Below are 16,926 nucleotides of genomic sequence, written 5' to 3' on the forward strand. Positions count from 1 at the left end.
TTGAAAACAATGTGGAGTGTTGAATATTCTCTGTCGGTCAGGTTTGAACAATTACAGGAATGTAGTTTGTCATGGGTGAGTCTTTGTAATCTAGAACACTCTTAGGAATCTTGAGAAGTGTCTCCAAAACCTCAACTAGGTCACAAACTACTCCGGAATTTTTCCCTGCAAGCTGCAGAATATTAGTTTTGAGAAAGTGAAAACCTCCCATTGAGAGCAGGCGAGGATGAATAACCAACACACACACACATCAGTTTAATCCAACCCATGTTTCTACCATTTCTCTCCCCTCCTGCGTACCGAGCTTTAACAGGTCGTCCGTTTTCACACAGTTACCAATCCAAATCAAATACCAGTCTCACAGTGTATTAGAGAGGCTTTCAAACTATTTGCGATAAGGGTGTACTGTAAGTGTGAGAAAATACAGGTAGATGAACTCTCCCACAGAAAACTGTTAGCTTGTGGACAAAGGCTGCACAGAAACCAGATTAACCTGTTCTACCTTGAAATGCTTTGGGCAGTTAAATATAAATATGTCGTAACTCTTTACCAAGCCGTTAGCTACTTATTTAAAAATCTATCTAAGTACCTACTTAACAGTAGAGACAAGCTCCTTACCTCTAGTGTGTCTTCTAATTGTTGTTTAGTGGTTGTCAGTTTCTGTTTACAACACTACTGTAAGATGAGTAATTCTGGTTGGTGGACTATTATCTCAAGCCAGGAGTTCAAGTGTTTTTTTTGTTTAAAAAACATCAATGTTGCTGAGTTTGATACTCATACCAGCACCACATATAATACTACACAGCTACACTGGCAGTACAGCAGCTGTGCTGAGACTGGGCAAATAATATCTGGTTAGCTGGTGGCCAGTTTCCACTGATGGAGCAGTTAAAGGTGAGCTGAAAAAAGCTGCTCATAGCAACACGTATATCAATATACTATTTAAAATGCCATCATAATGTTCCAGGGGTTGCTAAACCCTGATAGCTGTAAAACATACTTAATTAGCTCTATAATAATGTTGTGAAAGGTGGCATTCAGACAAACAATTATCTCTGTTATGATAATTGAATGTTTGTTGCATAGACAAAGTTACATGTGTTCAGCTAAGCAAGGGAAGACAGTGGAGAAAAGCATAGCTGAAGGCAGGGTTAGATAAAAAAAAATAATCCCCACAAGTCCAAACTGCCTCCCTAGTGCCAGCACCTAGACAGCAGAAGAGAACAGGACAGTACGCAGACCTCAATGACGAAACAAATTAAATACGTTTTTTAAAAATTCAATGAATATGTACACAGCCGTTCCCCCAATTCTTTTATAGACAGGATGCCTAATGCTTATAAAATTATTTCAAGTGTCCTATGCGGGAATCTCCAATTTACATTACACTACCCATAGTGCACGGCTGAAAACAAATGCTCAAAGCCTGACCAAAATGGTCTGCTATAATCTGCCTGAAGGATGTGTGTTTTTGGGACATGTGAACTGTTTTTGTGTATGTTTGTACTGTCTTAATATCTTTGAGTGTACTCGTACATATACTGCACTGTATAGATAAGGACAAGTTCTGACAAACTGTGAACGTGCGTTTGAAACAGTGGCTGCTGTTGGTCTTTTCCATCATATATACAGTACGCAATAATCACAGGAATGCCGTAGCTAATCACATGATTGTAAGTGCAATATTGCTTTTATACAACAGTTCTATGAGCAAGAAATGAATATAGAGAAGCTGACATTTTAAACACAATATGGTCAAACGTTTTGTTTATTTTTGCTCTGCTAGTGGAAATAGATCCCAAAGAAGCTACACTCATTGGCTAACTAGCTTACGTTGATTTTGTACGTTCCCGTTATAAACGTGCTCCCGGTGAAACTGGCTTCCCTTCTTCCTTTTCATCTTCATCAGGCAAGCGTTCATATTTTAATTCAAAAGTTATCTTCACGAAAAATGACGTTTGTGACGTCGCTGCCGCTAATGTAGTAACGGTTTCAGTGTCAATAGAATTGGAATTTTATGTGATGTGATAGTTAAAGTTTGTGTACAATTTGCATATATCTGTATATGCCTTGACGTGCGTGTGTGTGTGTGTGTGCGCGCGTGCGTGTATGTGGCATTTTCACTTGTTTGTCTTATTTGCGTAACAAGCTTTGGAGAGGCAATAAAACAGTCTTCACCGAGTTGTGAGACGGAGAAGGAGAAAATGTGTTTCAATATATCTACAAACAAAATGAGCTCAGGGAAGAATGTCTGATATTGTCACACATACTGAAAAAGAATACAGGGACACAACAAAAACTAAGCAAACATTTAAACGTTTTGCACAGTTAAAGCTATAATTTATAGTAAAAGCTTTTATGTACACAGAGGCACTACAGAATATTAGCACATAAGACACTCTTTTGTGCACATTTCAGTGACAAAACATTTTTGTACTGACGGGGGAAAAAAACGTGCTTTTTTTTGGACCCTGTTGTGTATGCGTTATGTGTGTGTGTGTGTGAGAGAGAGAGAGAGTGTGTGAGAGTGAGTCCGTCCTAGAGAGTAGTTCTTGCTCTTTAGCTGCAAGTTTGTCACAGTGCATAACAAAGTCAGTGATGGAATGTCATTAAAAAGAAAATCCTTATAAACAATTGTTCGCATTACCCATTAACATGAATAGTGAAAGTTATAATATTAATTAAAGAATCTATTTACAGTGTGACTGTGTTTATATAAGTATATTACATCTAGCAAAGTTTAAAATCCTTTCTTTTTTTTCTTGGAACCTCTCTCTCATATATTCACGGCACCTGCCATTATCCGAATTTTTGGCACCTTTCTCTTTCTAACTGTAATATCATCCTAAATCCATCATTACTTTTAATCCATGTAATACAACCTGCTTTTAAATATTGCAAAATTATTGGCTAAGCGGTCTGTTAATTTACTGTTTAAACAAAAGAGAATATCCATCATAATGAGTACAATGAGAACAAACATAAATATACTCAAATATAGCATGGTAACACCAAGCTTAAGACACAGCCATAAAAGGGGTCAGCACTGATGACCTAAACATTCCTTAAAAGGAATGCAAAATACTCAGAGGGACAGTTAAAAATGGTTATGGTATTTTTGTTGAATGCTGGTGTGCATTCCAAATAAATGAACGGTTTTCTCTGGCACCGTGCACATTATTTTGCAAAAAGGATGAAAAGAAAAAAATGCATTAAAAGGTGCTTTATTATACAGGGTTTCCCATAAGTCCAGCATCATAGATATCAAAAATATTTGTAAAAAACCTGCAAAACAATTGGTTTTATTTATAGAACTTTCCTAATATATTATATTCGGCATTGATTTGCTATGATTTATTTAGAATTGTTTCGATTCGTTCTTCCTTGCTCTGTAAAGATGAATCCTATGTTGCTGGACATATAGGACATTATGTACAATACCTATACTATGCATGCTCTGCCTTGGGCCACGTTACAGCCACTATATAACAACTCCCTCCTGTATGTGTGCAAATAAAATATATATTAGGTTTGTCTTCCTTTTTATGGTGTTCTTTGATCGCATTATGTTATCACATTTTCCTGTATGCAACCATATTCCCCTGTCGTGTTTCTTTGTAAGAATATTTCCTGTGATTGTTTAAGTGAGGGGGAGCTAGCGGTCGTCCATTGTGACTAGCCATAAAAATATCCAGAAAGTACACAGCATAGGCCCTTTGAAGTCCATCAGTTCTTTGCATCTTCTTTTGCTGCTCCTTTACCACACTTCTCCTCTACCCTGAGTGACTTACATGCAGCAATTCTTCATAGCACCCTCTGCTCCTTGAGCTCCTAATTATCACAGGTTGCCTACAACAGACAAAGTTGTCATTAGCATTCCAGACATTCTCTCCTAGTAGACGGTGGAGACCAAAGTGTCTCTTGCTCTTTACCTAGCAATTACTCTGAATCTGTTAATTTTTCACATTCAGTTTTAAAATGATCTTTTTTTTCTTCATATAAATACTCGTATAAAAACTAACATATTAACTAACTAACACATTACCTTAGAGTGGTGTTTCCCTCTTGTAAAGTGCTGCACTGGTTGGCCCCTCAAACTGCAATTTAATGGCTTGTTTGAGGTTAAGCTGAGGGTCTGTGGTTGTGATGAACACAGATTCCTCTATTAAGGCACCATGTGGAGAGATGGCTGAGAGGTCAAAGGTTGGGGAAATTGTTGTTTTTTGAAAGCCATCCCAGCTCTCTTTTTGTTCATGGAACTGAAGATGAAGGGGGGGATAACCCAAATGTGAACGGTCTCTATTTATTGGCTGTCTAATAGCCCCCTCTTGGTTTGGTGTCACTCCTAGAGACAGCATTACTGAGTTCCACTTGCAACTTCCCGATTTCAGGGGACTGTTTTCTAGCTCGTTCTCAATTAAGTGAGGCGTTTGTTGCTTCAAGATGTAGTCAGCTGTTTGTGCAGACCCAAGGCCTTTAAGGGGAACATGCGAGTCCTGTAGTCCAAGGATCGTGCATTGTGCATGGGTAGGGTTATCTTTGGAAATTACTTTCTGCTTGTTCTTTGCAATGCTTCTCTGTAGGCTAGAAGGGTTTGAGCCATGTAGAGGTAAGGTGGATGGCCGACTGCGGCAGCGGGGTAGTGAGTGCTGCTGAATCTGCTGTGTGAAGCTTAAGGTGTCTGCAGGTACAGTCTGCACCGTGGCCAGAGAGTGACACGTGGAGGAAGATGTCTGAGAACCAGGCACTGAATGGAATCTCTCAGCCGTAGAAGCAGGTGAGCAAGAGGCTGACAAAGAGTTTGATGAGGTGGAGGAAGTGGCTGGGGTACCATTTCCAAACCCCTCTACAGTGCAGATGGAAACCTGAGTTTTCAGAATGGAGGAACTGGAGGATCCTGGAGTTTCACAGAGTAAAGGTAGGAGTCCAAGGAATGGCTTAGCACCATAGCTCTCTAGTAGGCGGACAATGCTGAAATGACCTCTCTTTCCTGCAACTTTTACCGGACAGCGGCCATAGTGATCCAGAAGGTCTGGGTCAGCACCATTTTCCAAAAGCATGGCCACAATTTCAGTGTGTCCCTCCTGAGCAGCGATACTGAGTGCAGTGGCACCTTGCTTTTTGCAAGCAAGATCAACATTTATGCCCCTAGCCCTGAGGAGCAATCTGCCAGCACTGATGTGCCCCCTCCAAGCCACGGAGTGCAGTGGTGGTCGGCCTTCTGAGTCCAGTGCATTAGGGTCTGCACCATGTCTTAGCAACAGCTCAATCCCATTTAGGTCACCTTGCCAAGCTGCTACATGTAGTGCTGTACGGCCCTCTGCATCTCTTGATTCTAGTGGAACACCCCCTTTCTCTATGAGTAAGGTGGCTATACCCAAACAGCCTTCCAGAATTAACAAGTACAGAAGAGGTCTTCCTTCTGCATCTCGAACATCAGAGTCAGCTCCACGTCTCAAGAGCAGTTCTACCACCTCCTCATGCCCTTGCAGGGCAGCTGCACTGAGGGCAGAGTGTCCATTGTACCCTCGATGATCAATAGGTGATTTACGGTCAAGCAGGAGTCTAACTGTACTGCAGTGACCTTCCTGTGCTGCCAGAATGAGTGGAATCCGGCCCTCCACGTCCAGTTCACCAACTCTAGCCATACTACCTTGCACTGTGAGTACCGTACAAACACTCTTGTGGCCCTCACAGGCAGCTGTGTGCAGTGGTGTCCAGCCCAAATCATCTTTGTGATTCTCATCCAGGCCCCGGTCCAGCAGGGCTCGCACAACTTCAACGCTGCCCTTAGCGGCAGCTAAGCAGAGTGCTGTGCGACCTTCCCCATCAATAGCATCTACTGCTGCCCCCCAAAATAGCATACGGTTCACTGTGCCTGCATGGCCCATGGCTGCAGCTGCAAGGAGAGGTGTGATAGCAGAGGGGTAGGCTCCAGCACTCTCATCCACATCAGCCCCAGCCTCCAGGAGCAGCTCTACCACTTCCTCGTGTCCTTCATAGGAGGCAAGGAGTAAAGGTGTCATCCCATTTTTGTCCTTATGCTCTGGATCAGCACCCCTTTCCAACAACAGACTTACAACCTCTCCATGTCCTCTTCCCCCTGCGGCTGTTGGCACACACAGCGCAGCCACTGAGAGCGCAGTACGTCCATCCCCATCTGCCAGATCCACTTCTGCACCAGCATCCAGCAATATCTCTACTGCCTCCTTATGCCCCATGTAGGCAGCCGCAATGAGTGGAGTACGGCCTTCATGGTCCATGCTATCAACTTTAGCACCGTGGTCAAGGAGAGTCAGCAAGATTTCCTCGTGACCCCCCCAGGCAGCAGCACGTAAAGCAGTACGCCCATCTGGATCACAACCGTCTACCTCTGCTCCTGCCTCTAGAAGTATCTTCACTGCCTCCTTATGACCACCCCATGAGGCTGATCTCAGAGCAGTCCATCCTTCACTGTCTGCATGCTCCAGCAATGTTTGAGCAGTGTCACACCCTTGATCCTGAATCCAGTCCAGTATAACCTGAAGTACACCCACATGACCCTGCCTGGCTGCAAGTGTTAGCGGTGTCTGTCCCTGGTTGTCACTTATAGAAGGGTCTGCTCCACGACACAGTAGTAGTGCAGTTATATCTACAAGCCCTGTGTGGGCTGCAGTAGAGAGCAGAGTTCGTCCATCTGATGGGTCTGTCCTGTTTACATTAATCCCACTATCCAAAAGTGCTCGTACAGAGTCCTCTCTTTGCAACGCCCTTCTTAGTATTGCTCTCCCTTTACCCACACAGTGTACACCCACACTAGGACCACTGTCTGGGGAACAGGTGGGGGGGTACACACCACTTTTCATAAGAAGCTGTAGTACATCCTGTTGAACCAGCACAGGTGTTTGCATGGAAAATGGATGTTGAGAGACAGTGGCAGAAACGCCCCTCCCACCACTGCCAAGAGTGGGAACTCCAGTCCAAAGCATCCATAGAGCCAGCAGTGCTGGCTCACCTGAATGTATTCCACTGCTGAGGAGGTGATGGCCCATTTGGCATACCTCTTCCGTGTTAAGGCTTTTAGATCTCAATGACAGGGACATGGCAAGTGAAAGATGACCATCTGTAGTACTGCACAGAAACTTCTGTGTACAGTACTTTACATCAGTTAACCACTCTGCAAAGCTACTATGGAACAAGAGCTTTCTCCCCTCTGGCCCATCTACTATCAGTGGTGCCAGAGCACGCATTTGTGACTGAAAGTCCTCATGTACCAGACAAGCATCTCTAGTTCGTGCAGCAGTGAAAAGTTCCTCAAGATTTATTGGTCGTGGGGAGGCAAGAATAATGTTGAGCAAGGGTCTAACGTGGACAAAGAGTTTACGGGGGAAGAGACGCTGACAGAGCCATAAATAGAGACCATTTAGTGTACCTGGAATGTCCCGGATTTCTCTGAGCCCTACTAAACCACTTGCCACACCATCCAGTACTCGCTCAAGGAAGAGAAAGCAGCCACCACTCTTGATATGCAGCAAGTTAAGCATATCAGCGGTCTCTGGTGTGAGCTGCCGCCGCAGTGTCCCCTCCTGATCTAGCCTCCGGAGAATATAATGCTGAACATCACGTACAGCCACAGGTTTCCGCAAGTCATCTAGACACAGTTTTCGAAATCCTGCACAACAAAGATGAGATAGATTTGATGTGAAGGAAGAATGACAAAGAGGAGATGTGGACAAATGAATGAAAACAAAACAAATGGCCGTTTTAATAAATGCATGGTTTAGATAAGGATGGAATACGCCAGCAAAGCAGAAATGTACATAAAGACATATGTAGGCTGTGCTGGGAGGAGCAAAACAAAGGACTGCAGTATTACTGAATTTGCAGCTTATTGTTTTTTTTAAACGGATAAAAACTATGGACGCTCCGATTGATCAGCCGCCAATCGGTGTCGGCCGATAATTACATTCCATGACTTGACCGTTAGTCTTTAAATTTGGCCGATCTCATAAACTGATCGCAATTTCATGATGCAAAACATGTGAGGACGTAAAACACATGATGACGTTAAACTTCAGCGCTGCAGTTATGTCCTCGCCAGTGTGGAATTATTACGAGGTCTCAAGAAACAATGAAAAATTCGCCATTTGCCATGTATTTTTAAAGGCCTATTAAAAGGTTCATTGTAAAATGAATACTACATGTGTGTATTTATTTGATTCTCAATTAAAACAACAATCTACAACATTACTCTAAATAATATAACCAAGGCAACATCTGTGGTATTACTTTAACAGTGACCGTCAACAGAAAGCTTACATATCACTTATATAAAGCTTGAACGTTCGGGATTGGCCGATCATAGTGACAAGAAATTGGTAATCGGTATCGGCTGCAAAAATCCTGATCGGAGCATCCCTAGTAAAAAGACAAATTGCACTTTTCCACCAAACAGCATGGCCCAGGATACTTTATATACTTTCTGTGTGTATTTCCTCAATCTATCTGGGTGTATATATTCATATAACTTCGGAATTTATTTACATTTAAAATGTGCATGACCTTGCCATGGGTCTTTCTCAGTGTAAAACAAGCAATAGACACAGCAAGTTTGTTTTAATGACAATAGCACGCACACACAAACATAAACCGGTGTCAATACTGTTGCATTACTTGAGAAAAAAGTGCAAAATTACAAGGAGTCATGCATCTTATATGGCTGAATCTCAAATGTCATTTCAGACTGTGTATGCATGGCACAAGATGGCAGACTTTACTGAGATTATCGGTAGGACATGTAAAATAAAGTAAAATTGAAAACCACAAAATATTACTGCTGATAAATAAACAAAATGATTCTAAAACATTAAAGGAGTATAATACTAGTATATTTCTAATGTTTCTTCTTAGGTCTGCCAACAAGAGAATATTTCAAATGAGAATTAAACTTTATCAGAAAGTCACTTGTCACTCATTTTCTGCTCTTAAAAAAAAAAAAAAAAAAGTTAGCTCCATCCATATGTCCTAGCTTGACTCTAATGATATCTGGGCAAGAAGGATAACCAAATTCTGCACTGGTACTTCGTAGTTACAGCCATTCCATTCACTGTCTGATGGAAAAGTGTGTACAATATTACCAAGTGTGCATACCTGAAAACATCTTGCACACCGCCTTATTCTGTCTGCGTGCAGAACAGACCAGGAGAACCCAGGGTGGCAAGTACTGGTGGTGCCTGAGGAGGAGCTCCGCTATTGAAGTACTCTGAGTACCTGTAGTCCCTGCTGTCAGACCTTCACCAACTCCAACAGTCCCACTACAGTCAAAATCCAGAGAATCTACCACTATGTAAACACTCTGAGATGGAGAGGGTATGGAGAGCAAGGTCTCCACAACTGCCCTGATATAAACAAGAGAAATTGAGGGTTATTTATACAAAAAAAAAAAAAAAAAAATGTAGCATTTAAATATAGAATTTTACCATATTTACATGACATTTTACAATCATTTTTTGATTAATTGTTTCCACATATTTATAGACACTGCTTACATTTACTGCATTTTTATTACCCTTATGCTAAGCCCCAAACCAATCCCTCATATCAGTTCTGAATTGTTTACTGCATCTTTAGTAATCTCGCACAACACATTTGTATTTAATTAAGAATGTGGGTGTTTTTAAAAAAAAAAAAAAAAAAAAACAAAGAGTGAGAAGGAAATATGGGTCTAATACTGTATTCTTTGCAACTTGGAAATTATTAACCCTGGAAAAATTAAACAACCTTGACTTCAGAAAGAAATGATGTGACATCACATTAGCATCATGGCAGGCAGGAAGAGTTACATCATTAATCTTAAACACGTGTCTTAACATAATTTCGATGGAATAAAATGCACGTTTGAGTCGAAGTTAACGAGAATATAACGTGTAACGGTTGAAGAGCCAGGTGAATCACAAAACCAAGCTGCAGAAGAAACAATAGCTTCTCAAGCTCAGCCATTTTCAAATCCTACACGTTAACTTTTCAAGATGCAAGCACTGGAACCTTTCATAATCAGAAGTCATAAATATAAACTTCACCACATCCGACTTTGGAAAACAGCATAAGCAGGGGAGGAAATGGAAGCATCGGGAGAACAGAGGAGGGGACAAAGACATGGTCAGCATGGGTAATAATGCGGGGGTGGGATGGGGTGGGGTGGGGGAGGGGTGAGTGGGTGGTAGAAGAAAAGTGATTTTAATGATTACAGGAACAAATAAAAGACATGCCACTATACAAAATCATGTCAGGAGCAGGAAGAGAACCACCAGGAACTAAACTAGGAAAACAGCCTTCCTTTCACTTTAACACCATTTCTCAGTCCACATCCGCCTCTTTCTTTCACACCCCCCACACTTGTCTCAGCCTCCACTTTTCTGGCCTGAGGTGTGGCTCATGTGGCATGGTGAGTCAGTGCTATGGAAGCTCAGAGATTTCCTGTGTCTTCATGCATGCTAGAGGATTGTAAGATGTTGACACAGCAACCGTGAGCATGCTGCTCTTAAAGTAGACGGCAGGCACTCTGATCCGTGTTCAATATTCTCATACCGTATACAGCAGCCGTCTTAATAACCCCACCGACTACGACATACTTAAAGTACTGAATTACAAGCACGTTTAAAAGAGGTCGGCCTTTAACTTGAATAATTCATGAGTTATCACAAATGACATGAGAAAAATTAACAACTGTGCTTCTGAATCAGAATAATTACCATTCAGTGCAATCCTTGCAATCATGTGGGTTCACTCAAGTTAATCCTTGCCACTGCTGGTGAGGAGCAAGCTAGGCTAGGATGGGTTTATCTCCTAATAACAATTTACATTGCTACACCATTATACAGTTACATGCAGATCTGACAGGATACTGGAGCTTTTGTTTGGCCCAAAATGCTTTCATGTTTACATTGTGTGCAATTAATGACAAGATATGATTAAAACAGAGAGCTTGGCAAGTCCTTATCATTAGGGTGTGTGCTTTGATGATGAGGTTGCACATGCCTGAGCACACTGGAACATGGGTGAACCTTAATCCTTGTAAGGATCAGATGCACTCCTCAAGAGGATGACCATCTGAGCAGTGGTTCAGTAGGGGTTAAGGTCTGGTTTATTCAGCCTTAAGGTTTATTTATTATGCCTTAACTGATATAGGAGAATAAAGGGGAAACTGAACATTTCAGATCTCATCAATTTGGCCTGTAGTTTGACTCATTTACAGTCAACATGGCCAAACCTCTTAAACACACCTTTATTTTGATATCTTAAACCTATTTAACCTGGGAAAATGAGCATATTAAGAGTCCATACATATACTAATGTAATTAAAATGTGAGGTTTTTTCTTGTTGCAAGTCAAGTTGTTATCAAGTTCTGAGCTTAGACCCCCAGTAAACCACATCAGACCCTACCATATTTATTATTTTTGCCTTGAATTTATCCAATGACTAAGTAGCCCACATCAAATATTATGCATTTTCATTACAGGATGAAGGTTAGAAGAGAGATGGCTGCATCTGAGAATATACTTACTCTTTAACCTCTTCCTAGCCACTTAGCATGTCTTTGCCTTTTGCAGGAAATCTTGAACCAAGATTGAAATGAAGGGTCTTCAATCTTTATTTGTAACGCGAACTGATTTGAACCGCTCATCACTAACTCGATTCCTGCAGTGGGGCAGGTTCAGGTCCAAGAAAGGGGTTATAACAGAAGGCAAACTTCACTCCACGAAAGAAGCTAATTCAAATGTTCACTACACTGTAAATACATGGGAGGAAACCGTTCACTTTACATTAAATTAAGACAGACTTTGAAAAATGTATTGCACAATGTGGACCCATTATAATTCTTTAAGTCAAATCCATGATCATGGATTGAGCTTGGTCATGTTATTAATGACATGGGTGAGCTCACATTTTGTTATCCGTCCCTATTAAGTCACGAATAATAGAAACGCACAATATATTTCACTACATATGGGGCGGCTGTGGCTCAGGTGGTAGAGCGGGTTGTCCACTAATCGTAGGGTTGGCGGTTTGATTCCCGGCCCGCGTGACTCCACATACCGAAGTGTTCTTGGGCGAGACACTGAACCCCAAGTTGCTCCCGATGGCAAGCTAGCGCCTTGCATGGCAGCTCTGCTACCACTGGTGTGTGTGTGTGTGAATGGGTGAATGAGACACAGTGTAAAGCGCTTTGGATAAAAGCGCTATATAAGTGCACCATTTACGTTACTTACTTTATATATAATGTGGCTCTGATCTGGAAGCTAATAATTGATTATCACCTACATGTTAATGCTGTGTAAAGATGCACATAATGTCCCTTGTTTAGATTTGAAAATGTAATGATTATAAATGGTATTAAATTACTCACTGATTGAAATCCTTAAAAAGATTTTTTTTTTTTTTTCTTCTATTGGACAAACCCACGATTCAAAATTTTGGGGAAAAAACTATATAACAAAAAATGTTTCCACTGGCAGTAAGAGATGTAAAAAAAAAAAATGAGACTGACAAAAATTTAGTTTATTTTAAATAAATGATGGCATTGAAAATATTCGTTCTTAAATGAGAATCTCTAATCAGGCCTAATACATAAAAGCGTGAATAACGTAAACATCAACGTCTACTGAATCCTATCCTAACTGCCAAGTGAAACCACTGAAGAATAAAACCTGGTTTATTTGAAGTAAACAGAGCAGGTTAGCTTCACATCGTAATTTGCCCTAGTAAATGGCCTCGAGTCGTTCTGCTCTCGGTTTCTGGTATAGAACACTCCATGTTTTTTCTGAACTCTGTGTTAACAGTATCTAGACCCCCCAGAAAGCCCGGTTTACACACCTTCAGATAGTCCTCCACTGACCTATTCTCTTTCTACATTCATACACACACATTCTCCTGTTTGTGTGGTACAAAAAAAATCTCTCAGTCGTTTGTAAATGGTGGTGTGAGGGGTGTGTAGAATGTGAGAACCTCAGCTCTGACATCAGCAAACAGGAAAAATCTAATGGTAGCAACGTGCAAAAGCTCCCTAAATACCAAGTGAGAAACAGAGAGAAAGAATAGAAGAAAAGTGACAGACGCATGGTGGTGGCGACCTCACCGAGTAGACCCAGTGTGACTGGTTTTTTTTTTTTTTTTTTGTCTCATGTTTTCCCCCTAAAAGGGTCGTAAAAAGCAATTGCCATTCGTGCCTTCCAAAGACTATTGTGACTGCTTTGAATGGACAGCATTATAATGTTAAAGGGAATAAACAAATAAATATAAGTGCCAGAGAAGCTGAACAATCGCCCCTTTCCTGTCTTTGACATAAAGAATGCCATTCAAAAGGGTATCACATAATGGCTCGGTGCCAGAGAAGAGACAAGGAAAAAAAAAAAAGAGAGTACAAGCAGGATTAAGCCCAGATGCACTGACAAATAGCCACAGGATAGGGCGGGGCTTCATTACACTTCAGCGAAAACAAAAACAGCTGTTAAGATGCAAATACGAATCAAGCGTGATTTGTTTGTGAAATGTGAAAAGTAAAGAAACATGTCACTGAGATCTAGCAGCTGTGGTTTAAGACTAATGTAATGAAACTTTGATCAAATCATCAATAAATGAAATATCTACTAAAAAAAAAAAAAACAAATCCTTGATAATAAAGACTAGAGTAGACTATGATCTGTGTGTGGAAGTGGCAAACTGTCTGGTTACAATTAAGTAATATTTAAGGAGGCAATCACCTTTAAAGTGCGATTTCGTTGGCATGATTAACAGACACTGGGTGTCAGATGGAGCAAGAGAAATGACAGGGCTTATTAGAGGAGCATGCAACACATAAAAGAACACAGCTGACAGGAAATAGTAAAGGATCTTGGAAAAGCAGACAACATGGACAACATGAAAAGTGGAGTGTAAAGAAAAAAAAAAAAAGATGACAGAGCTTCAAAGTAAAAAAAAAAATGTTAATACGAATAAAAGAAAGCGGATGACTTCACGAAAGATTTGCGTGCTTACAAAATGAAGCTCATTTATCCATCGGTGCAGGATTGAAATAAGTGACGGACGATTTTGTGTACTTCTTTCCATTTCTATGTCTATGCCTGAAGCACTACGAAAAGAGATACAAAACACAGATTTGAAGCGCTCACCTTTTAAAGGTGTCATCTGGGTCACGTTGGCAGTGAAGAGGCTCGAGGCTGGTAGCAATAGCAGGGTTGGCTAAGAGGTTTCTGTAGTTCGGTGCCAATAGAGGACTATTACGCAGCTGTTCTACCAGGCCCAGCACAAACCTCCAAACCTCTAGGCTGTCTGCATCTTCCCTCTGACAATAGTGCCAAGCCAGACACCTCGATGCCAGCCCGAACGCTCTCCCGGCTTCTGATTGGGGCCAGACCAGCTCTGTGCAGAAGGCCGTCTTACCTGTACCAGGCCCCCCTATCACTAGGACACCCAATGTGGGATGGGAGGAGTCCTTCACCCCTTTGACCTGATTTCTTGCCTCCAGGTATCTCTTCACCTTCTCCAGGGCCCATTCCCGGCAGTGGAACCGCCGGCCCTGCAGCAAACTTGGCCTGCAACCCCTCATCTGGCCCAGAAAAAAGGTGTCAGGCCTGTGCATGGACCTTTCTCCATACTACAACACAAGCTGCACAATGGATAGTCCAAAGGTTTTTTTAAAAAAAAAAAATTTAAACCCTCCAAACAATCTCAGTTCATCTTTTGTATCGATAACACTGTGTAGTGTTGAAGATTTGAAAACGTGTCCTCAGATGGTGTCTAGCTGCAGGTGCACTTGAATTCTGCTTTAGTTAGTACTCAGTCTGTCATGGTCCCTGTCAAAAGGATAGAAACAGAGGAATAAAAAGACAACTCAATCATAACGTCCTTGTATAGTAGCCTGCTTTCTTCATATTAGACTACCACTGTTCTCAAATGAATGAAAACAGTTTCACTTTCTACAGGTGACTCAAAAAGTCCGGTCTCACTCCGAGCTGAAACCTACACACGATCAACAAGGAAGGATTACCTTCATATAGTCACATCGATGAAGCTGGCTTGAACAGAAACGAATTCAGAGAATGGAAGAGAATTGAAAAATGAAAAATAAAAGAAAGAAGGCACTAGCTCTTACTTGATCTCAGATACTGATCTATGCATCCGTTTCCCTTCCTTTTTAAATGTCGTCCTAGCAGTGTCCGATTCCAGTTGTTGGTTGTTGTTTTTTTTTAAAACTGGTTTCCACCAGGTCAGTAGGTCTCCTTCTTTCCCCTTAGCAGGTCTCTGGGGTTATGCTGACAGGACTGAACTCTTCTTCTTTCACACACTCTCCCTGCCTCACAGCTGCTCACCGGTTTTTCTTGTTCTCCTCTATCTCCTCCCCTCCAGTTCCTGGCATGTCAGGGCATGAAGAAAAGAGAGAGAGAGAGAGAGAGAGAGAGAGAGAGAGAGAGAGAGAGAGAGAGAGAGAGACAGACAGATGGGGATAGAGATAGTGTTATAGGAGACATGTTTCGGGGTCAAAGTGTCTTCAGATAGGCATGCCATAGCTTCCATCTTTCCCTTTTTCTCGGGATTGCATCAGAAGAGGAAGCGAGGAAGGCCTTTAGATCTTTGCTCTAAATATATCTCGCATGCTTATAACCCACCAGAGGCCATAAAACAGAAAGGTGTTTCCACTGAACAGCTGAGCAGCCAAGTGGATTCCTTGTTCCACCTATTGAAAGCTTGCTCTCACACACTCCAGGCTACCATACATTTATACAGTGTGTATTTCAAAACAAGTCTATATGCTGCTTCTTGACAAAAATAAATAAATAAATAAATAAATAAATAAATAAATAAAAATAAGGGTACATTACGGTACTCAAGAACTATATGTAACGTAAATTGAGAATTTGCTGACACCTAAACAACCGCTGTAGGTACACAGCAAATGCCAGAGAAAAAGAAAAAAAAATAAGTAAACACACACTTCCGGGTTCCAGACACACCTATCCGTAATACCTGCACGTGCGTTGTAACCACGCCCATCATGCACGTCATTTACCATCATTAATCCGACCCAATCTGCAAGTACATGCATTTCCATTTCGTTTACCCCCTCCCCCCCGCCCTTATCTTTACACTTTACACCACTTTTAAATTAGAAGAAGGACAAAAAAAAAAAAGCGCTTATCATCTTATTTCTCTGCATTCCATCCCTAGCTGGTCCATATCCAGATAAACCGGAACCTGGTGGACTGCACGAGCTACCTCCAACCAACCACACACACACACACACACACACACACCTCAATCAGATCAATGTGAACGGTCTGCGTGAACCCATTCATAAAAACTAAAGCGCTCGATTGAGAATGAAACAATGTACCGTCATCACAAAGCGCGGCGGTCTCGCGGTCTCGCGCTCTCGCCCCGGTCCATGTCGTGTTCCGTTTATTACACTCACCGGGTTGGGTTACTGCAGTGTATGCGCGCGCGTATGCGTTCTGATCTCTCTCAGCTTTCGCCTTAACTCCACCGCGTGCTTCCGTCAACTCGAGGAATTCCACTTCCGCATCAGTCCAGCAGGTTTAAGCGCATTAGATCCATATATCCGTCCTCCGAAGTTTCCCACGCGTTCATCACACTGGTGCTGCCCGCCCGCGTGCGGAGTCACGAAATCCGACCACAGATTGGACTGTGACCGCCTGAGATCAGATCCATATCCAGTAGTGCTTCATCGACTCCGTTTGAGTTCTCAAATCAGTTTTTCAGTTATTTATAGCTACCCCAGGATTAAACATCTCAAAGGAGTCTCAAAAGCAGATCCTGTTTTCTAACCCAATAACAGTTTTCTTTATAGCCACTGTAATGTTTTATTATTTTTCTCCAAAGGATGGTAGCACAGCTACAGAGCACTTATTTACATTCACCAGCCACTTTAA

At 41.8% G+C, this 16,926-nt stretch overlaps 1 protein-coding gene across 2 annotated transcripts; it reads right to left on the reverse strand.

Moving 5' to 3' along the window:
- Nucleotides 1-643: 643 nt before the first annotated feature.
- Nucleotides 644-16,695, reverse strand: ankrd50l (ankyrin repeat domain 50-like). 2 transcript variants are annotated; one of them, XM_053627681.1, is made up of 6 exons: nt 16,449-16,695; nt 15,132-15,388; nt 14,149-14,832; nt 9,130-9,377; nt 4,046-7,651; nt 644-3,849 (listed from the first exon to the last, which is right to left on the reverse strand). In XM_053627681.1, exons 3-5 carry the CDS (start codon nt 14,616-14,618, stop codon nt 4,047-4,049), a joined length of 4,323 nt encoding a protein of 1,440 aa, XP_053483656.1. In that variant the 5' UTR covers nt 14,619-14,832; nt 15,132-15,388; nt 16,449-16,695; the 3' UTR covers nt 644-3,849; nt 4,046. The 2 variants fall into 2 exon arrangements, with proteins under 2 accessions (XP_053483656.1, XP_053483655.1); XM_053627680.1 differs by having other exon boundaries at nt 16,371-16,460.
- Between the last annotated feature and the right edge of the window lie 231 nt (nt 16,696-16,926).

The sequence above is a fragment of the Ictalurus furcatus genome, chromosome 6 (genome assembly GCF_023375685.1).
Source record: "Ictalurus furcatus strain D&B chromosome 6, Billie_1.0, whole genome shotgun sequence".
In the NCBI taxonomy this organism is placed as follows: Eukaryota; Metazoa; Chordata; class Actinopteri; order Siluriformes; family Ictaluridae; genus Ictalurus; species Ictalurus furcatus.